The 23,696-nt window shown below is 43.6% G+C and overlaps 1 protein-coding gene across 3 annotated transcripts in view; it reads left to right on the forward strand.

Annotated features, from left to right (window-relative positions):
* rsu1 (Ras suppressor protein 1) overlaps positions 1-23,696 on the forward strand; it is a 180,339-nt gene that overhangs the window by 75,605 nt on the left and 81,038 nt on the right. For all 3 annotated transcript variants that reach the window (XM_085987873.1, XM_085987874.1, XM_085987875.1), the window contains 2 exons: positions 3,748-3,830; positions 4,077-4,191. In XM_085987873.1, coding sequence (XP_085843999.1) covers positions 3,748-3,830; positions 4,077-4,191 — 198 coding nt within the window. The remainder of the gene's footprint in view (positions 1-3,747; positions 3,831-4,076; positions 4,192-23,696) is intronic.

Consider the following 23,696-nt stretch of genomic DNA (forward strand, 5'->3'; position numbering starts at 1 on the left):
AGGCGCTACCTCAGAGTGCTGGCGAAGCTCATGTGATGTCAGTCAGCAATGGAGCACAGACACACTGGCACCGGCCAGTTCTTTAAAGGGGAGGGTCGATCTTGCTCTCCATCCACACCCTGCTCATTGCAGGCTTGAATCTTGGCCTGGAGAGACTTGTACATCAAATCTGCTGGAAAGAACAATGGAGAGGCCCAGGGAAAGAGCTCAGAGTGCAGCCCCCATAGTCTCTTCTAAATTGATGCAAGGAAGGTCAAATCAAAATGAGCCTGCAAAGTGCTGCTCAGTACCCAAAACTCCTTCACACAGCGTTGAATCTCTCCAGAAGTCTCTCTCTCTCTCTCTCTCTCTCTCTCTCTCTCTCTCTCTCTCTCTCTCTCTCAGAATGCGTGGTGCAAAAATGTTGCCGACAAAAAAAGGCAGGAAGCGGTCGCCTTTAAATAGCGCTCCCCCAGTCCCTTCCCGACTGCAAAACGCACCCCTCAACCTGTCATTGCTAGCAGCAGGTGGTAAGGCAGGGGGCGCCACTCAATATCCGGTCTGGGGCACTAAGGGGCATTGCACACTCGACTGACGTCACGATCTGCGGGCGCAGGAGATTGTGGCGGTATTGTTTAGCGCCGCTGAAAATGTTTGGTCAATTTTGCGAGCAGCGCATACATCGCCGCGCCCGGGCCCTCTTAGGGCGCTAATGGGAGGCGCAAAGCAACTGAATTTTTCCCCCTTTGTTTCCAGCCCACCTGTGCTAAATCCCTCCTCAAATCATTGAAATTGGCTGTCTTTGAGTTGGGTATTTTCACCTTTGATTTTTCTTTGTCCCTTTCCATAACTACTTTAAACCTAATTATATTATGATCACTATTACCCAGATGGTCTCCCACTGAAACACACACTACTTGCCCTACTGCATTTCCCAGACCTAGATCCAGCACTGCTTCTTTCCTCACTGGGCTAGATACATACTGATTAAGAAAATTCTCCTGTACAGTTTTAGGAACTCTTCACCCTCCTTTTCCCATTACCCAGTCTATAGCAGGGTAATTGAAGTCCCCTACTATTACTGCTCTACTACTATTTTTACATTTATCTGAAATTGGCCTACAGATTTGCTCCTCCAGCTCCTTCTCCCTATTTGGGGGTCTATACTAAACACCCAGCAATGTAACCGCTCCTTTTCTGTTCCTTAACTCTAACCAAATGGATTCAGTCTTTGTATCCTGTAATATATCCTTCCTCTGTGGAACTGTATTATCCCTGATCAATACTGCCACGCTTCCCCCCCCACCTCCCTCACCTTTTTTCGTTCCTTATCCCTCTTGAATACATTGTAGCCAAGAATGTCTAGTTCCCATTCCTGCCCATGTTTAAGCCTCTGTTATAGCTACTATGTCATAACTCCAGGTGGCAAATTGTGCCTGTAGCTCATCAACCTTATTTGTAACACTCCTCGCATAAAGACATCTGCATTCCAGCACCATGCTAGTCTGCCTTGTGCTTTTGTCCTCCATCTAACTCCTGTTCTTTCTACACTATTCTTTATTCTGTTGCTGTTTGTCCCTCCTAGTTTTCTATGCACCTCGTCGCTCCTCTTTGCTGCTACATCCTGGTTCCGGCTAGCTCTCTGCTGTTTGTTTGCCAGGAAGGCTGCTGACTGTATTTTTAATTTGGCCAAGCAAGGCCCAGCACCATTTTAAAATCTAACCGCGTCTACCCAGGGCATATTACACTAGTTTTAAAAAACATGATTATTCAAGCATCATTGTGCATTGTGTATCAGTTACACCATTAAAAAAAAAATACAAACTTAAGACTATAACTAATAATACTTATTTAATTTAGTCCCGTTAGTTAGTAGGGAGACTCAAATGAAGATTTCCCCCTTTCTTACACCTCCCCCTGCCAAATTAGTTTAAATCCTCCCCCCACGGCACTAGTTAACCTCTCCACGAGGAAATTGGTCCCAGCCCTGTTCAGGTGCAACCCGTCTGGCTTGTACAGGACCCTCCTGCCCCAGATCTGGTCCCAATGCCCTAGGAATCCGAAGCCCTCCCCCTGCACCACTTCTCCAGCCACACATTCACCTGCACTATCTTCCTGTTTCTCTACTCACTAGCATTGGGGAGTAATCCTGTTCTTGATCAAAACCACAACTTATTCATACTTTCAATTTCTGGGCAAGGCAGGAGAATTATGAAATTTAAAAACTGTTTAATGGTTGACTTCTAGATAGAGAACTCTTATTCTAGATAGCCCCTTACTTTAAAAGTGGACTGGGGATAGTTGCCACATGTTTGTGTATATCGCTGCAAAAACTAATGAGTTAGGAAGTGCCTTCTGCATACTTCACATTTGAAATCCCTTGTGCTTGCTGGTTTATGGCTGGGTGTAGTTTCTGCTGCTGGTACTTTTCTTTGAAACCCTGAGTATAGTGTTCTTCACTCTGGTTGACCAGCTGTACAGTCAGTTGCCATCTTCCTCTATCCATAAATGTTAATGCAACAACAGAACAGAGTCTGCTTCAGGATGGTTTTTATAACCTTTCTTACCTATTGGGATCCAATGTTCCCTCTAAATTTTTGTTTGGGTGCGCAGCCCCTTCAAATTTCCACGCATGCATAGTTTTCCATTCAAAAGCCGGTGACCGGCCTGCGCAGGACCTCCAGACTGCCGCGCGGCTTAACGGGAACATTGCTGGTATCCATTTTCTACTCTTCAGCTGCCATTAGAGAACTCACTTTGGTGATCCATACTCAACCTACCTATCTTTGTGTCTATTGGCATAGACTGAATATCATGAGCTGGGCAGGAATGAGTACAAGGGTGATCAGGCTTTTGCCCTACCATTTTATCTTTATGGTAGTAAACAAAAGTGGAACTTAAATCCAGTTTACAGATTGCTCTGTGGATGTCCAAAGCGATTTATAGTATTATAGCATGAAACCATTTCAATTGGTGTGTTTCTTAGACTCTTTAGAGTCTTACCATCCTGCTTGACAGTACGTGGTGGCTTAATAGTGAGGAGACATGCTGCCAATCCTAAGTAGCTCGTTCCCCTCTCCAAAGATTTTGAAGTAGCTTTGACATTTCCCCCTCGAGCCCCCGTAGTGACTTGAGAAGCTGTTAAAATGCACATGCAGTAGTCGTTAACATTTATCTGTGTTTAGGACCAAATTCAATTTTATTTTTGGGGTGTTTTTGTTAAGCAAAGCATTTGTTCCACCTGAAGTTTGCACGGCTATGTCAGCAGATAAAGACCTGATAGAATCTAGAAAACGGAGTATAATTGACTTTGTAACTAGAGAACATTGTGTAAGTAGTTAGTGAGCAATGTGGTTAATGTATAAAGACCTTAAGTGGCTTTCCATGAAAATCATGCTGTATCCATTCAAAAAACATGTAGAAGTTGACTACTGCATATTTCATACTAGGTTGTAGTAGCAAAGGCCATAAAGATTTGTAGGAGGCCAAGCTGCTAACTGTGTTTTCATCTGTCTTTTTAGGGGCAGCAAGCCTGTGTTGTTACTGCAGTTGTTAATTGTGTCAATACTTCAGGATGTGGTCACTTTCCTCACCCAAGCATCAACACAATAAACCAGTTTGACCTGCTTGTTATTATTGGGCGCCCTGGGCATATCGGAGGCTTTTGCAAAGCCAAGGCTATTAATCAAGTTTGACTACTTTTATTGATCGGGCCTCAATGGTCTGGTTACATGCCACACTGTTTATATATTGCTGTTTAATTTGCAGCCACCTTGCGTGCACTCTATCTAAGTGACAACGATTTTGAAATGCTGCCGCCAGAAATTGCGAAGCTCACAAAGCTGCAGATAGTAAGTAATTTATCTAAATTCTTCAAAAATCAATTCACTTTAGCAGCTCCTGTAAGTCTGAATGAAGTCAATTCGAGCAGCTCTGCGGTTTATTTTGCTGGAATAAACCACAGCACCTGGCCACTACCCTTTGCTCATCAGCAGAGACTTGTAATAAATTGAGATAGTGAGAGGAAGCAAACTAAAAATTGTTTGTGATCTATTTCATTTGAAATCTGCATTGGTCTAATAGCTCTGCATTTTCAGATCAGCCTAAGGGACAATGACCTCATATCGCTGCCAAAGGAGATTGGGGACTTGTCTCAGTTGAAGGAGCTTCATATTCAAGGAAATCGACTAACCGTGCTTCCCCCTGAAATGGGTAAGAGCAGGGGTCAGCTTGCCTGGCTTATTCTGTAATATACTGACCTGTTTTGTGTACTACTAGTAGATAGAAGTCTTATTTTAAAAACCAGATACCCAGCATTTTACAACTCATTTTGTGTGAAACGGTAAATGTCTAAAGAACAGAAATATCTAATGAAGAGAAATGTAATTTTTTTAAATTGGTGTTTAGTGATAACTTGGTTGTAGTTCCCTTTTTTTAAGTATCTGGATTGAAGTACATACATAACTTATGTAGCTGGGCTAGGATTGAAAACTGAGGCATTTAAATTAATACCCATAGGAAAACATAAGAAATTAATTGATTTACACACACGATTTTCTAATGTTTTATAAAAAAAGTTAATGTGTAGATTTATTTTTTTTTCTTTCGCGAATGCTTGTTCTATGAACTGTAACTGGACTTTTCTGGGAAGGCAAAATGTGATTTTATTTTAATTCCATTCTTGGCTCAGTGTTGAGTTCAGGGAATGGAGAGCTCTATATCAGTACTCCCATGTCATCTGAAATAATTTTCATGCACAGCAGTACTGTGAAAATTAGAATGGAAGGTCTCTATTGGTGGCACTGATCCTGGGATGTGGCAGTTACAGGGAATGGAAAATCTCACTCGCCTCATTGCAAATTTCAGAACTTTTTTAAATATCGGGAACCTATATTGTTAGCATTCAACCGTACTGAATGTTTTTGTTTTTTCAATTGCCATCCAGGAAGGGAAAGTATGGGGTAATTTTAACCTCCAAGAACGGAGGAGTTTGGGTCAGGTGAGAAGTTCAAATTTGAAACATTTCAAACCCAACCCCAATCCGCCCATTTCTGATTTTAACAGAGGCAGGACGGGGGTGGCCGAACAATCTGCTCTCGGGAGGCGGTCGGACAGTAAAAGCTTTTATGGCGGTTGTGTGCCTCCATTTTTACATGTGTTTTAAAAAAAAAGTAAACCCATTTCAGCCAGGTTTCCCAGGCCTCTGGCAACCCGGCAGGTAAAAGGAGACAAGAAGGGCTGGATCCACAAGGTAACTGCATTTATAGCATTGCTTGTGGGTCAGGAGGAGCTGGAGTGTTTCCCCTAGGCCCAAGAAACTTAGCTGCTTCCCTCCCTGCGATTGCTGACTCGCCCGATCTCTCTTTCATCCCCTACCATGATCTCTCTCTTCTCCCCCCTCCCTCTCTTCCTACCTGCTCTCTGCTCCACAAGGCTGCAGGCTTTCCCACCTGACTGGCAGGCAGCCTGTCAATCAAGCTGGCTGGTGTGAATACTGCTGACAAAATTTGGTATACGTCCTAGTTACTTTCAGCAGGACTTCCAGGATTCCTGTGCATAACTCGTCCCCTTCCGCCCGCCCCCCCCCCCCCCCCCATAAATATCTGATGCATTGGCAGGTTTGTAACTAATGTCAGCTGATATGCAATACCTGAATCCCGCCTCCATAGGGAGGTAAAACAAAAAATATTTCTTGATTCTTTGGCGTACACTGACTGAATAGGTCAAAATTAACTTTTTTGAGAGTTTTGGGGATTTTTACTCATGTTTTGGGAAGCAAATTCCGTCCATTTTCTGTACATCAGTGGCCTTGGCTATTCCCTAACAAGGTAGATTGTACTTTGTGCTTTCTTTTTGAATCATAGAATCTTCCAGCACAGAAGGAGGCCATTTGGCCCGTTGTGCCTGTGTCAGCTGTTTTGAACGAGCTGTGCGATTTAGTCCCACGCCCCAGCCTTTTCCCCATAATCCTGCAAATTAGTCCTCATCAAGTACATGTCCAGTTGCCTTTTGAAAGTTTCCATGGAATCTGATTCCACCACACACACTTCAGGTAGTACGTTCCAGATCTTAACAACCCTCTTGTGAAAAAATCTCCTCATTTCCCCTCTAGTTCTTTTGCCAATTATTTAAAAACCTTTGGTTACTGACCCACTTGCCAGAGGAAACTGTTTCTCTCTACTACTATCAAAACTCCTCATAACTTTGAATACCTCTATTAGGTCTCCCCTTAATCTTCTCTGCTCTAAGGAGAACAATCCCAGCTTCTCCAATCTCTCCACATAATTGAAGTCCATCATCCTGGTAAACCTCCTCTGTACCCTCTCCAAGGCTTTGACATCCTTCCTAAAGTGTGAAGCCCAGAATGGTGCACAATACTCTAGCTGAGGCCTAACCAGTGATTTGTAAAGGGTTAGCATGACTTCCTTGTTTTTGTATTCAATGTACCTATTTACAAAGCCAGGTATTCCAAACACTTTCTTAACCGCCTTATCAACTTGCCCTGCCACCTTCAAAGATTTGTGACTATGGGTATATGGAGTTCGGTCGCAGATCAGCCATGATCTCATTGAATGGCGGAGCAGGCTCAACTGGCTGAATGGCCTACTCCTGTTCCTATGCACCCCAGGTGACTCTGCTCCTGCAACCCCCCCTCAAAATAGTAACATTTAGATTATACTGCATCTCCACGTTGTTTGTCCCAAAGTGGATCACTTTACACTTATCTGCATTATTACATTTCACCAGTCTGTATATTTCCTCCTGAGGTCTGATACTATCCTGCTCACTAGTTACGACATTGCCAAGTTTTATATCATCTGCAAACTTTGAAGTTGTTCTAATATATCCAAGTCCATGTCATTTATATATAACCAGAAAAGCAATGGTCCTGATGGTGACCCCTGGGGGAACCCTACAGCATACTTCTCTCCAGTCAGAAAAGCATCCATTCGCCACTACTCTCTGCCTCCAAAATTACCGCTGTCCCTTTGTGTTTCTATTTTCTGAATAAGTCTGTTATGAGGTACTTTATCAAATGCCTTTTGAAAGTCCATATATACAACATCTACTGTACTACCTTTATCAACCCTCCTTTGTTACTTCATCAAAGAACTTAATCAGACATGATTTGCCTTTAACAGATCTGTGCTGGCTGTCCCTTTTATTAACCTTCTCCAAGTAAGAATTAATTTTGTCCTTGACAATGGTCTTTAGTAGTTTTCCCACCACTGACGTCAGACTGATTAGCCTGTAGTTAGCCAGTAGTCCTTTTTTGAACAGAGGTGTGACATTTGCAGTCCTCTGGCATCACTCGCCGATCCAAGGATGATTTTAAGATTGTGGTCAGAGCTTCTGCTATCTCCACCCTAGCTTCCCTCAGCAGCCTAGGATGCATCCCATCTGGGCCGGGTGACTTGTCAACAGTATAAACATGCATTTATATAGTCTGTTCACGTAGAAAAATGTCCCAAGGCACTTCAGAGGAGTGAACATTAACCAGTATAAATGGTGGAATTGGGAGATGTGTCCAAAGGCATGATTGAGTAGGTCAGCTTTGAGAAGGTGTTTAAAGTTGGGGAGAAGGGAAAAGAGGCAGAAGTTTTAGGAAGGCTGATCCAGAGAATTGGGCCTAGAAAGCTGAAGTTCTGCCCTGGAGCAAGGGGGAATACAGAGGAGGCCAGAGTTGGGGCTTGGGATAAGACAAAGGTGATCACAGAGATTGGGGTTGAGGGGGTGGGGGGGGGGGGGCGGAGGAAGAGAGAGTGGGTGGTGGTGGTGCGGCTGTAGATGATTTTGAAAACTGCATTGGGGACAAGGAACCAATGTAGGTTGCAGAGGATTGGAGTGATTTAACAAGTGCTTGGTTGAGGACATTGTGTGGGTGGTGGAATTTTGAGTGAGTTGGCGTTTATGGAGGGTGGAGCATGGGAGGCAAGTGAGGATGGTTTTAGGATCAAGTTTGGATTAGAATTTTGACTGCTTTGATCGTAATCAAATAAACATCACTTAAAACTTCAAGAATGTCCCATTGATCGTAATACGTGCTACTGTGGCCTGTGTGCAAAAGATGAAGGCTACTTTGTGTATTCAGACTAAAGATGATTTTACTTTGGATTTCATGAAGTTCTTGTAACTTCCATGTAGCTTATCGATGAAAGACGTGATATTTTAATTTTAATACAGGAGAATTAACTGACTATTTTAAAATAAAATTGACATCTCCTATCACTGGATTCTCATCATGCCAGTCTGCATACATTAAAGTCAAACATGCATTTCAAATGTCAGCCACCCTTTGCCTTGTGTGCATAAGTGATTAAATATCCAGACATCCATATAAATTACATAATTTCTTCAACCAGTAGTTCAGATATGTTGATCCAAATTTACACAGGAACGGAAAACACCTCTTGGTCTATTATTTTAGAATGAATCACTCGCAAGTTACTCCACAACCAATATTTGCCTACATGCAAAAGCAGCTTGTGTTGTTATTGTGAATTGCTACGAAATTAGCAGTTTGATTGATGGCCTATAGCTTACTCTTGAGTCATGATTCAAAACTCAGATTACAATGTTCCTTCTTCCAAACCTAGGCTGCTGCTTTGACAAGGTTTTCTAGAATGCCACAATGCTTTTGATTGAAAATATGGCAGTATTGCATATAGAAAAAATTGTGAAAATGGTTAGTGTCAATACTAGATAACACCACACTTGCAATATAAGTTTGATGATAAGTTGACCTTCTACTGGAAATTTTTTAAAACCATTTTACAGACGCATTCACTAGACTGCACTCTCCATCCCTTAGGCAATTTTGTGTTATTGCACATATCATTCACTATTAGAACCTGTGGGGGCCAAATGGTTTGGCTGTGAAACTTCATTAGATTTGCGCCTGAAATTCAATGGTAGAAATCCTGATTCCCCAGAATATTCACATATCATCAATCTTAAATTATTGTGCAGGTGAAGGGTTTTAATAGTATGATTAATGCCTCAAAGTAGATTACGAATTTTAACCTCTGAGTGACTGGTACAAGGCTAAAATGCTTGCACGTAAAGCATTAGTGATGAGAATGAGTGGTTAGATTCAGTCCTTAGTTCTTCAGGATCTTAAAGAAAAATGATTTATTGGAGACTTGCTTCAGCTGCTTGGTGTTTTGCACCAGGTTGATGCCTTCTTTCTAAATAGTACCCTAATCTTTGGGGATAGCAAATTATTCTGTGTGAAAATTAGTGTTGTAGCTGCTGCGAGGAACCTGCTGTCTTGCTATTAGGTCAGTCACGCATACATGGCCTTTCTATGTCTAGCCAAAAGAAACTGCAAATAATGTGAGCACTACTATAAATATGAAGACTCTAACTGGCCTGTATTATTGCTTTAATAATTGATGGGCCTGGAATCCATCATCTATCTGACTGTTGCCGAACTGGCAGTTCATGGACCCGAAGGAATTTGAAATTCAAACCTGCTAAGAACAGCAAGAGTCCATTTTTAACTCTTTGCCCAGCATTGACCATGTCAATTTTTGCTACTTGATCCTTAACCAGTCAATTCTGGAGTTGCCCTTGAGCCAGCGGCTGCACCTGTCCTTTCCACTGGCTGGAAAACCTACCAATTAATACAGATTTTGGGGGAGGAAGAAATGATTTGTACAGTAATTGAATATTTAACGAGACCACATCAAAATTAAGAGGATACCTTGTAGCCAGCAGCAGTTCCATCCGTAAACAAACGGGGGGGGGGGGGTGATGGCGGCAGAGGAGGGATTACCTGCTGGGTAGCAAGAATTTGGAGCAGAACACTGAGGAGTTTCTACCCTCTGCAAAAAGTGTGCAAGATTCTAGTAGGAGAGCAGGTAAGTCCCCAGAAAGGTTCAATTACCTTTAAGTGTGGCCTATCATACCCATAGGAGCATTTCAAAATGGGGACACTATTTATTCTTCAGTCCTTCCTGGGCCTCCGTTCCACCATTTGGAGCAGCAACCATTATTAGAGGCCCTAACTTAAGATCTTCTTAATTATTAATTGGATAATATCTCTTGGGTAAACAAATAGACCTAAAATATTGGGTATACATAAATAGTTAATTAATAAACAGACTAATTAATTAATTTGAAATCAAATTAGCTCCAACTAATAAATACTAGACCTGAAATGACTCTCTAGCTCTAGAAATAAATTACTGCTAACAATAAATATTAGAAATAGCAGCACAGGTTGTGTCTTGGGACTGCAGTATGCCGGAGTTTGTGGACACAGAGATTGTCCCGGATGCAAATGGTATGTTGGCCTTTATTATAAAAGGCTTGGACCATAAGAGTAAAGATGTCTTGCTGCAATTGTATAGGGCCTTGGTGAGAACACACCTGGAGTGCTGTGTACAGTTTTGGTCATCTTACCTAAGGAAGGATTTACTTGCCTTCAGGGAGTGAACGAAGGTTCACTAGACTGATTCCAGGGATGTGGGGATTGTCCTAATGAGGAGAGATTGAGTAGAATGGGCCTATATTCTCTGGAGTTTAGAAGAATGAGAGGTGATCTCGTTGAAATGTATAAAATTCTTAAGGGGCTTGACAGGGTAGTTACTGGGAGGTTGTTTCCCCTAGCTGATGAGTCTAGAATAAGGTGTCGACCATTTAGGACTGGGATGAGGAGACATTTCTTCACTCAAAGGGTTGTGAATCTTTGGAATTATCTACCCCAGAGGGGTGTGGATGCTCAGTTGTTGAGTATATTCAAGACAGAAAGCGATAGATTTTTGGATACTAAGGGAACCAAGGGATATGGGGATAGTGCAGAAAGGTGAAGTTGAGGTAGAAGATCAGCCATGATCTTACTGAATAGTGAGCAGAATCGAAGGACTGAATGGCCTACTCCTGCTCCTATTGCTTATGTTAGGATTACTCCTGTAGAAAATGTCTCTGCTTTGAGGCACTATTGAGCTGGAGTACAAGTTAGAGACACATAAGGGAGGGGGAAGAATTTCTGGATAGTTTACTCCAAAGTACAGTGACACCTCGGAGAAAACCACAGGCACAGGAAGGGGAGTGTGTGATTGTCAATCAACACAACAGAGTAGGGGGAACCTAGGAGAGGTAGAGAATGAGGTCCTGCAGACACTGGTCCTATCCAACGGGTACGAGGTACTTGCTACTTGTGAGGATAAGAATGAAGGCTGCAGGGAAGGTGGCCAGAATGCTAACCATCGCACAGTGGACCAGGAGGCAGTCCAAGGGGAGGAGGAGCGAAAGCATAATGTCGTAGGGTGCATTTGATCATTATAAGGATAGATAGATCTTTGCAGTCAGGATCGAGAGTCCCAATGGTATGTTGCCTACCTGATGCCGGGGTAAAGGACATCTCGAAGTGAATGAAGAGGTTTCTGGGAAGGGACGGGGAGGATCCAATTGTTGTGGTCCACCAACGACTTAGGGGAAAAAGTAGGCAGGAGTTCCTGCAAAGGCAGTATCCGGGGTTAAGAGCTAAATTACAAAGCAGGACCTTGAGGGTGGTAATCTGAGCCATGTTCAAATTGATATAGGGACAAACAGATCAGAAAGATGAACAACTGGCTAAAGGAGCGTTGTGGGAAAGAGGGATTCCATTCCCATTTCATTGGATACTGGTACCAGTACTGGAACAGGAGGGAGCTGTACCATTGGGATGGGCTGCACCTGAACTGGGCTGGGACCAAGATCCTGAGCAGAAAGGATAAATAGGATGGTAAAAAGGACTTTAATAAATGGGGTGGGGGAGGGCTCGGTCAGAAACAATAGTAAAAATAATAGTTTAAAGATGAAGGGATTAGAGCTGGGTTCAGGTCACAAACAGTGATGCAGATACACCAGGTGAAGGGAATACTAAAATAACTGATACGATAGCAAAATACTGCGGATGCTGGAAATCCAAAATAACAACAGGAAATGCTGGAAAAACTCAGCAGGCCAGGCAGCATCGGTGGAGAGAGAAACCGAGTTAACGTTTCAGGTCGATGACCTTTCGTCAGAACTAAACTGAAGTAGTTTCAGCGGGAGTGACAAATAAGAACCGTGTTAAGTTAAGCAATGTGAGAAAGACAGCATCAGGGCAGAAGGACAGGTTAGGGTCTCTTGCCCAAATAAGAGTTTGATATACTAACACACAGAGTATAAGAAATAAATTCAGTGAATTAGAGGCTCAAATACAGCTTGGAGAGTATGACGTGACCATTACAGAGATATGGCTGCAAGCTGGTCATGATTGGGAGTTAAATATTCCAGGTTCTAAATTAGAGAGGTGCAAGAACTATAGAGTAGTAATAATGGGGGACTTCAATTATCCTAATATAGACTGAGATAATATTAGTGTAAAGGGCAGAGCTGGGGAAGAATTTCTGAAGTGTGTTCAGGAGAACTTTCTTGATCAGTACGTTTCCAGCCCAACAAGGAAGGAGGCATTACTGGATCTGGTTCTGGGGAATGAGGTGGAGCAAGTAGGGGAACATTTAGGGAACAGTGATCATAGTATCAAGGTTTAGATTAGCTATGGAAAAGGACAGGAGCAATCTAGTGTAAAAATATTTAATTGGAGGAAGGCAAATTTCAGTGGGTTTAGAATGGATCTGGATGACGAAAGAGATAGAGAGTAAGATGAAGCAGAAAAGGTGTGTATGACCGATGTCAGGTTGAGAATACAAGTGAGAATCAGACTGAATATAGAAAGTTCAGAGGGGAAGTGACAAAGAAAATAAGAGGGGCAAAGAGAGAGTATGAAAATAGATTGGCAGCTAACATATAAAAGGAAATTCAAAAGTCTTCCCTAGGCATATAAATAATAAACAGGTAGTCAGTGGAGGGTTGGAGCTGATTAGGGACCAAAAAGGAGACCTATGCATGGAGGCAGAGGGCATGGTTGAGGCATTAAATGAGTACTTTACATCTGTCTTCACCAAGGAAGAAGCTGCTGCCAAAGTCATAGTGAAAGAGGAGGTAGTGGAGTTACTGGATGAGATAAAAATTGATAGAGGAGCTACTAGAAAGGCTGTCTGAACTTGATAAGTCACGAGGACCAGATGGGATGCATCCTAGGATGCTGAGGGAGGTTAAGGAGGAAATCGCGGAGGTACTGGCCATAATACTCCAATCCTCCTTGGATACGGGGCCAGTGCCAGAGGACTGGAGAATTGCAAATGTTACACCCTTGTTCAAAAAAGGGTATAAGGATAAACCCAGCAACTACAGGCCAATCGGTTTAACCTCGGTAGTGGGGAAGCTTTTGGAAACGATAATCAGGGACAAAGTTAACAGTCACTTGGACAAGCGTGTATTAATTATGGAAAGCCAGCAGGGATTTGTTAAAGGCAAATTGTGTTTAACTAACATCGAGTTTTTTGATGAGGTAAAAGAGATGGTTGATGAGGGCAATGCGGTTGACGTGGTGTATATGGACTTCCAAAAGGCATTTGATAAAGTGCCACATAATAGGCTTACCAGCAAAGTTGAAGCTCATGAAATAAAAGGGACAGTGGCAGCATGGATACGAAATTGGCTAAGTGACAAGAATCAGAGTATTGGTGAACGGTAGTTTTTTGGACTTAGGCAGGTATACAGTGGTGTTCCCCAGGGGTCGATACTAGTACCACTGCTTTTCTTGCTATATATTAATGACTTGGACTTGGGAGTATAGGGCACCATTTCAAAATTTGCAGATGACACAAAACTTGAAGTATAGTGAACAGTGAGGAGGATAGTGATAGACTTCAAGAAGACATACAGGCTGGTGAAATGGGCGGACACATGGCAGATGAAATTTAACGCAGAGAAGTGCAAAGTGATACATTTTGATAGGAATAACGAGGAGAGGAACTATAAATTAAAGGGTACAATCCTAAAGTGGGTGCATGAACAGAGAGACCTGGAGGTATATGTGCAGGGCAGGTTGAGAAAGTGGTTAAAAACGCATACAGGATACTGGGCTTCATAAATCGAGCCATAGAGTACAAAAGCAAGGAAGTTGTGATGAACTTTTATAAAACACTGGTTCGGCCTCAACTGGAGTATTGTGTCCAATTCTGGGCACTGCAATTTAGGAAGGATGTGAAGGTTTTAGAGAGGGTGCAGAAAAGATTTATGAGAATGATTCCAGGGATGAGGGACTTCAGTTACGTGGATAGACTAGAGAAGCTGGGGTTGTTCTCCTTAGAGCAGAGAAGGTTAAGAGGAGATTTAATAGAGGTGTTCAAAATCATGAGGGGCCTAGACAGAGTAGATAGAGAAATACTGTTCCCATTGGCGGACGGGTCGAGAACCAGGGGACACAGATTCAAGCTGATTGGCAAAAGAATCAAAGGCAACATGAGGAAAAACTTTTTTACACAGTGAGTGGTTATGATCTGGACTGTGCTGCCTGAAAGAGTGGTGGAGGCAGACTCAGTCGTGGCTTTCAAAAGGGAATTGGATAAGTACCTGAAGAAGAAAATTTGCAGGGTTATGGGGAAAGGGTGGGTGAGTGGGAGTAGCTGAAGTGCTCTTGCAGAGAGCCGGCACAGGCTCGACGGGCCGAATGGCCTCCTTCTGTGCTGTAACCATTCTATGATTCTGTAAGGAAACTGGAAGAGGAGGAGGGATAGCCTTATTGATTAAAGATACTATTATAACATTAGTAAGAGAGGATATAAGTAAAGGAAAACAGAAGCAGAGACTATGGACAATAGATTGGGAGAAGGGGAAGTGCAACGAGACCTGGGCGTCCTTGTGCACCAGTCGCTGAAGGTAAGCATGCAGGTGCAGCAGGCGGTTAAGAAGGCAAATGGTATGTTGGCCTTCGTAGCGAGAGGATTTGAGTACAGGAACAAGGATGTCTTGCTGCAGTTGTACATGGCCTTGGTGAGACCACCCGAGTATTGTGTGCAGTCTTGGTCGCCTTATCTGAGGAAGGATGTTCTTGCCATGGAAGAAGTGCAGCGAAGATTCACCAGGCTGATACCTGGGATGGCAGGAATGACGTATGAGGAGAGATTGGGTCGATTGGGCTTATACTCGCTGGAGTTTAGAAGAATGAGAGGGGATCTCATTGAAACTTATAAAATTCTAACAGGACTAGACAGACTAGATGCAGGAAGGATGTTCCTGATGGTCGGGGAGTCCAGAACCAGGGCTCAGTCTAAGGATAAGGGGTAAGCCATCTAGGGCAGAGATGAGGAGGAATTTCTTCACCCAGAGAGTGGTGAACCTGTGAAATTCTCTACCACAGAAGGCAGTAGAGGCCAATTCATTAAATATATTCAAGAAGGAGTGCTAAAGGGATCAAGGGATATGGGGAGAAAGCAGGGACAAGGTACTGAATTTGGATGATCAGCCATGATCGCATTGAATGGCGGAGCAGGCTCGAAGGGCCGAATGGCCTACTCCTGCTCCTAGCTTCTATGTTTCTATGGTTAGAATTGAGGAATAAGAGGACTTAAAACTCTAATGGGAGTTGTCTACAGGCCTCCTGATAGCAACAATGAAGTGGCAGAATGTATTAATTCAGAGATTAGAGAGGCTTGCAGTAAAAGCAGAGTTGTTTTAATGGGAGACTTGAATTTTCTTAGATTGGGAAGAGCAGAGTAGCTCAAGTCCGAAAGGTAGTGAATTTCTTGAGTGCATTCAAGATAGTTTTCTGGAGCAATATGTTCTAGAACCAACAAGAGAGCAGGTCATACTAGATTTAGCAATGTATAATAAGCTAGACTTGGTTAATAATCTAACAGGAAGGGAACATTTATCTAACTGATCAAATTCAATGTTGGGTTTGAGAAGGAGAACAGTTACTAAGATTCCAGATTTTTGGTAAGGCTAACTTTAATGGGATAAGACCGAGACTGACGACAGCAAACTTGTCAAAACTGCTACTGGGGAAAAACTACAGATGAACGGTGGAAAGTGTTCAAAAAAGAATTTGGCTCAATACCGGACCAGTGTATACTCAAGGGGCAAGAGCGCTACTTAGCAAATAAAACAGCCATCATTGACAAAAGGGGTGAAAGATAACCCAAAATTGAAGGAAAGAGCATGCAAACGTGCAAAGAATAGTGTAGATCCAGGGGACTGGGAGAGTTATAAAGAACAACAAAGGAAGACAAAAAAGATTGTAAGAGCTGCAAAAAGGAATCTGAAACAAAACTTGCGAGGGATATCAAGATTAACACCAGTTTTTACAATTGTGAAAAGGGTAGTTAAGAGTAATGTGGGCCCTTTAAAAAAAGATGAGGGTAATATTGCAAAAGAAAATAAGGAAATGGCTGACTTGTTGAATATATACTTTGTGTCAGTCTTCACAGTAGAGGAAGAGGATGATGTAAGGGTTTGGGGCTTCTTTAAACTGGTTTAAAGTAATTTTCCTGGTCTTGCAGCCTTTGCCTGCACTCGGACCAATTCCAATAAAAACAATTTTAAAACAGCGGTTTCGAATCGCTACCCCACCTTCCAGTTCTGACTGCAGGGCTTATAATTATTGATATTAAAACAGACACGTGGTTTGGATGAGAGAAAAAAATCAAGTTTGATTAACTAAAAGAAACTATAATCAAAATATCAAACTATCCCACACGAACACAGTAATTACAGTAAAATTGCTTAAAATGGGGTAAGGCAGACGGCAAAAACGAGGGGTAAGTGACTACAATGTTGGTTAAACAATCTTAGCAATGTCCCCTTAAATTACCATCCCCCAAACTCCTTAACTAGGTTGCTTTGCTGAGGAGTCAGAAACTCCGCTCACATGTGGTCCAGCGAAGTGAGAGAGAGAGAGAGAGAGAGAGAGAGAGAGAGAGGCTCACCTGTGGTCCCAGGAAGTAGAGAGCGAGAGCTTCTCAGCAGCTATCTTTATACCTGGTGAGGCCCCTGCCGTTCTCCCTTGCAAGGGCTGTGTGCAAAATTCCCCACCCAAAGGGTCCAATACACAAGAGAAAGCTGTGATTGGCTAACTCAGAGTGGTTGGACTGGGTTAATGTGTCTTCCGGAGCTCCCTGGGCTGAAACAAAAGGGAAATACAACTGCTCTATTGTCCAGCATGCTAGGTGATTTAGACCCATTCAATTCTTAAACGGATCCCATTCAAGATACAAAAGTCTCTTCTGCAGTTTAGATGTATCCACTCGATATACAAACAACTGCTAATAGCATTCGATTGCTTTGTAAACAAAGCATTGTCCTGTGTCTTCATTGAACCTTACTTCCAGACACAGAAAGCTGCATTCCAAGCCTCTTTGTCTTCGGCCATGTGGTGACAGCCATTTTTATCCCTGGAAATTTAAAAGCACATCGCCCAGGGATTCTTTAATCAAAAGAAATTGATCTTCAGAACTGTAAATTATTGTGAATTCTTACAATGATACACCTGACATTCCAGGGAAATTTATAATGAATCAAGGACTGGAACTCACTAAAGTTAAAGTAAGCAAGAAAACAATATTAGAAAAAATAAAGGCACTAAAGATTGATAAATCTCCAGCACCTGATGGTTTCCACCCCCGGGTTTTAAAGGAAGTAGTTGATGAAATTGCAGATGCTTTAACCATAATCTTCCAAAGCTTTCGATTCAGGAATTGTCCATTTAAGATTGGAAAATTGCAAATATAACTCCATTGTTTAAGAAAAGTGTGCGAGAGAAACCAGGAAATTTTATGGACCTGTTAGTCTAATATCTGTTAGAGAAGTTATTGGAATCTGTAATTAAGGACAAAGTGACTGAGCACTTGAAGAAATTTGAGCTGATTAGCGAGAGCCAACATGGATTTGTAAAGGTTAGGTTATGTTTAACGAGGCTAATTGAATTTTTTAAGGAAGTAACTAAAGTAGTAGACAAGGGAACGTCTATGGATGAGGTTTATATGGGCATCCAGAAGGCATTTGATAAGGTTCCGCATAAGAGACTGTTAGCTAAAATTAAAGCTCATGGAATTGAAGGCAAATTATTGACCTGGTTAGGCGGCAGAAGACAGTAGGGATAATGGGTATGTACTTGAATTGGAAGGAAGTGACTAGTGATGTCCCACAAGGATCTGTGCTGGGGTATCAGCTATTCACTATATATTTATTAATTAATGGCTTGTATAACATAATAGAGAGCCATATATCCAAGTTTGTCGGACACAAAGATAGGTGGCATAGTAAGTAGTGTAGATGAGAGCATAACATTATAAAGAGAAAAAAATATTTGCATTTATATAGCATCATGTACGGCCTCAGGATGTCCCAAAGCGCTTTGAATTGTAGTCACTGTTGTACTGTAGGAAATGCAGCAGCCAATTTGCGCACAGCAAGGTCCCAGAAACACCAATGTGATAATGACCAAATAATCTGTCTTAGTGATGTTGATTGAGGGATAAATATTAGCCAGGACACTGCCCTGCTCTTCTTTGAAATAGTACCACGGGATCTTTTACATCCACCTGAGAGAGCAGACGGGGCCTCGGTTTAACATCTCATCCGAAAGACGGCACCTCCGACAGTGCAGCACTCCCTCTGTACTGCAGTGGAGCTTCAGCCTAGCTTTTTGTGCTCGTATCTCTAGAATAGGACTTGAACACACAACCTTATGATTCAGAGGCGAGAATGCTACCCACTGAGCCACGGCTGACACAAGAAATAACTAAATAGCCTTGTGGTCACTTTTATTGCTACCTGCTTTTTATTTCCAGGGTATTAAAACTGAATTCAAATTTTCAAACTGCCATGATGGCTTTTGAACTCTCATTCCCTGGATTATTAGTCCATCCTCTGGATTATGAGTCCAGTCACCTCACTACTAGACTACCGTAAATGCCATAAGGGACATTGATAGATTAAGTGAGTGGGCAAAACTGTGGCAGATGGATTTCAACACAATTAAGCGTGAGGTCATCCATTTTGGACTGTTGGAGTATTTTAAACCAACACTTGACACAAGGTTTTTAGATCGATAGTCAAATGGTCTTTATTGCACCGGTGGGGGAGATAATCTTTAACTGGCGCACCAGCAGACTTCTCCGAAATTATACAGTAAGCGTTATATATTTATGCGTTCAAAAGTTGTGGTATCCTCGTGCATATTCCGTTACACTGTTTTAATTGGCTTAAGGCCTGTGTGCACAGTTGCTGTTTGGGTAATTCCCTATCTCGCGTGTCACAATCTTTCACCTATATTTTATTGTCACACATGATCTTTATGATCTCGCCTGCTATTATATTTTGTGACCTTTAGTAAAACCACATGTCTGCATTTCTGTCTTGCTGTGCCCCGTATGGTTTCACTTCCATAGTTTGTGGTTGGTGTTTCTGAGCTAATTTCATCTAATCTTACAAAAGCATCGAAACTTTGTGGTCAACATGTCTGATCTCTGCCAGTCACTGTCTCAATCGTTTCTAGTGTGCAAGCTGCATTGTTAACCCCTTAATTCCTGAAGGGTGCTGCTGCTCCACCACTTCATGGACCAAAAAAGGATAAACCCAAGTATTATTTAAATAGTGACAAGCTAGGAACAGTGGAGGTCCTAGTGGGCCATGTACACAGATCACAAATGTTGTAGTCATGCACAATTAGCCTTTATATCTAGATGGATAGAATATAAAGGGGAGCAAGTTTTGCTACAGCTATACAAAACCCTGGATAGACCATCTGGAGTACTGGGTACAGTTCTGGGCACCACACCTTGGAAAGGATAGATTGGCCTTGGAAGGAGTGCAGCACAGATTCACTAGAATGTTGCCAGGGTTCCAAAGATTAAATTATGAGGAGAGATGACATAAACTGTCCCGTCTGCACACCGAGGACACTCCATCGTGCTAAGTGGGATAGATTCAGAACAGATCTAGTAGCTCACAACTGTGCATCCATGAGGTGCTGTGGGGCAGCAGCAGCAGAATTGTATTCCACCACAATCTGTAACCTCATGTCCCAGCATATCCCTCACTCTACCATTACCATCAAGCCAGGGGGGACCAACCCTGGTTCAATAAGGAGTGTAGAAGAGTGTGCCAGGAGCAGCACCAGGCGTACCTAAAAATGAGGGTGCCAACCTGGGGAAGCTGCAACACAGGACTACATGCATGCTAAAAAGCAGCAGAAGCAGCATGCTATAGACAGGGTTTAAGCAATCCACAATCAACGGATCAGATCAAAGCTCTGCAGTCCTGCCACATCCAGTCATTGTGGTGGTGGGTGGGGGGGGGTTGGGGAGGGGAGGGGGGGGGGGGGGGGGGGTGGGGAGGGGTGAGGGGGTGGGGAGGGGTGGGGTGGGGGAGGGGGGGGTGGGGAGGGGGTGAGGGGGAGGGGTGGGTGAGGGAGGGGTGAGGGGAGGGGTGGGGTGGGGAGGGGAGTGGGTGGGGGAGGGGGTGGGAGGGGAGGGGGGGGGTGGGGAGAGGGAGGGTGGGGAGAGGGAGGGGGAGGGGGGGGTGGGTGTGGTGGGGGGTGGGGGGAGAACTCTCCACTGGCTGGAGTCATACCTAGCACAAAGGGAGATGGTTGTGGTGGGTTGAAGGTCAATCATCACAGCCCCAGGACATCGCTGCCCCAGGACATCGCTGCAGGAGTTCCTCAGGGCAGTGTCCTAGGCCCAACCATCTTCAGCTGCTTCATCCAATGACCTACCCTCCAAAATAAGGTCAGAAATGGGGGATGTTCGCTGATCACTGCACAGTGTTCAGCGCCATTCACAACTCCTCAGATAATAAAGCAGTCCATGCCCGCATGAGCAACAAGACCTGGATGACGTTCAGGCTTGGACTGATAAATGGCAAGTAACATTCGCGCGCACACAAGTGCCAGGGCAATGACTATCTCCAACAAGTGAGAGTCTGACCACCACCCCTTGACATTCAACAGTATTACCATCGCCGAATCCCCCACCATCAACATCCTGGGGGTCACCATTGACCAGAAACTTAACTGGACCAGCCACAAATACTGTGGCAAAAAAGAGCAGGTCAGAGGCTAGGTATTCTGCAGCGAGTGTTGCACAAATACTGCTACCTGGCCCTTAACATCAAGAAAACCAAAGAAATCATTGTGGACTTCAGGAAGTCTAAAGGCGGAAGTCACACCCCCCATCCACATCAATGGGAGCTGTGGTGGAAAGGGTGTGGACAGCTTTAAGTTCCTCGGAGTCCACATCACGGAGGACCTCTCCTGGTCCCTCAATACCTCCTCTCTGGTGAAGAAGGGCCCAGAGCAGCGCCTATATTTCCTAAGGAGGCTGAAGGGATGTAACCTGTCACCCCTGATCCTCTCTAACTTTTACCGCTGCACAATAGAGAGCATCCTGATGAACTGTATCACAGTATGGTATGGCAGCTGTAGCTACTATGACCGGGAAAGCCCTGCAGCGGGTAGTCAAAACTGCCCAACGCATTACCGGCACCCGGCTACCGACCAATAGAGCACATATACCAGAAACGCTGTCTACGGAGGTCACGGTCCATCATCAAAAGACCCTACCCACCCCAGCCCACCGTCTGTTCGCCCTCCTGCCATCTGGGAGATGCTACAGATGCATTCGCACCCGTACGACCAGATTTAGGAACAGCTTCTTTCCCAGGGCTGTCATCCTTACTGAACTCCACAAATAAACTCTAAAGCCTGCACATCTGCCAATGGCACTTTATTATGGTTATGTTTATGTTAATGTATTACAAGCCAAATGTATGTTGAATTGTTTAAATGTCTTAATCTAAATGTACACTCTCTGGGAGCCGCAAGCCTACATTTCGTTGTACTGCACTTGTGCACTAACGATGACAATAAAAGTTGATTTTGATTTTTTTTTTTTCCTGACTCCCCAAAGCGCTTTTTCACCATTTACAAGGCACAAGTAAGGAGTGTGATGGAATACTCTCCACTTGCCTGGATGAGTTGCAGCTCCAACAACACTCGAGAGCTCGACACCAATCCAGGACCAAGCAGCCCTGCTTGAGTGGCACCCCATCCACCACCTTAAACATTCACTCCCTCCACCACCCCGCGTACCGTGGCTGCAGTGTGTACCATCTACAAGATGCACTGCAGCAACTCGCCAAGCTCTTCTTTGGAGCAGCACCTCCCAAACCCGCGACCTTCTTCCACCTAGAAGGACAAGGGCAGCAGGCACATGGGAACACCCATCACCTCCAAGTCACACACCATCTCTGACTTAGAAGTAAATCGCTGATTCCTTTCATTGTCGCTGGTGTCAGAAATCCTGGAAGCTCCTTCCCTAACGAGCCCTGTGGGAGTACCTTCACCACACAGCGGTTTCAAGGAGGCGGCTCACCACCACTTTCTCGAGGGGCAATTAGGGATGGGAAATAAATGCTGACCTTGTCAGCGATGCCTCACATCCCATATACAAATTAAAAAAATGGCAGAGAACGGGCTCCGGGGGGCTGAATGGTTTTACTCCTTGTTCCTATGTTCATGACCTGCACTATCCAATTTTTCCCCGCTGGCTGTTGTTGCCCTTCTGACACACCTTGCAGGTGCAGCGTGCCTTGCCCTGATTTTATGTTCATGCCACCATCCCTGCAGTTTGGGATGGGATCCACATCCATGGACGTGGGGCAGCCCGGAATTTCACTCCGTCGTGTCAGCCGAGAGGGACACCCTGAATTTTGGGGGCCAGTGAATTTTTAGAAAGTTTAGGATACTCTTGTACCTTTTGCAGAGTTCCATCGCTCTAAATGTTGGCAGACTCTGCAGGTACATCTCCAATAGCATATCAACATGGCAATTGTCTACCTCCTAACTTTTTTTTTTTATTTGTTCCTGGGATGTGGGTGTCATTGTCAAGGCCAACATTTATTGCCCATTCCCTAACTTCTGTCCCAACCCAAGATTCTTGATTTTTTCATGGAACCTGCTTGTACTTTTGCTTCTCTTGACATGAATATAAGGAGCAAATAGGGGCAAGGAGTTGTGTTTGTACTACCCATTATGTGAATCAGAGAGAAAGTATCCTTGAATGCTCACGCGTGTCCAGGAGGCAGTTCATTGTCCAATGTCTGAATAGATCCCCTGCCTTGAACAGAAAATAAAAGGATATCATGCCCACTTAGCTTCTATTTATATTTCAATGTTTGCATTTCTAATTCACAAGGATCCTGAATTTGAAGTATAAACCATGCTGAAGTTGAATTATAACTCTGGTCTGTTTTCCCAACCCAACTCGAGAGGAGTGATGTGAAATTGTCCCTGGTGGCGACAGTCTCTCTCCATTTAGGTTTGATACCAAATGAAGTATAACTCGATGTAAGTTTAAAAAGTTACCTGGCGGTCCAACAGACACTCTTAAACTTACCCAGAGTTTAATTAAATGTATCGCGAAGTGTGACACTCTTCTCCCAATCTTGGTCTGGAATCAGTAGTTCAAGTATAACCTGCATCTACTAAATTAGCTGGAGACGGGACCGGAAAAAGGAAGACTTGCATCTTATTATAGCGCCCTTCTTCACCGACCACCGGATGTCTCCAAGTGCTTTACAGTCAATGACGTACCTTTGAAGTGTAGTCACTGTTATAATGTAAGAAACGTGGCAGCCATTTTTGTGCACAGCAAGCTCCCACAAACAAATTATCTGGGCCATTATCACATTGCTATGTTGATTGAGGGATAAATTATTGGCCAGGACACCGGGGATAACTCCCCTGCTCCTCTTCGAAATAATGCCCATGGGATCTTTTACGTCCACGCTGAGAGAGCAGACGGGGCCGCGGATTAACGTCTCATCTGAAAGACAGC

The sequence above is a fragment of the Somniosus microcephalus genome, chromosome 5, assembly GCF_052327205.1.
Source record: "Somniosus microcephalus isolate GS21.2 chromosome 5, FLI_Smic_1.0, whole genome shotgun sequence".
Classification (NCBI taxonomy): domain Eukaryota; kingdom Metazoa; phylum Chordata; class Chondrichthyes; order Squaliformes; family Somniosidae; genus Somniosus; species Somniosus microcephalus.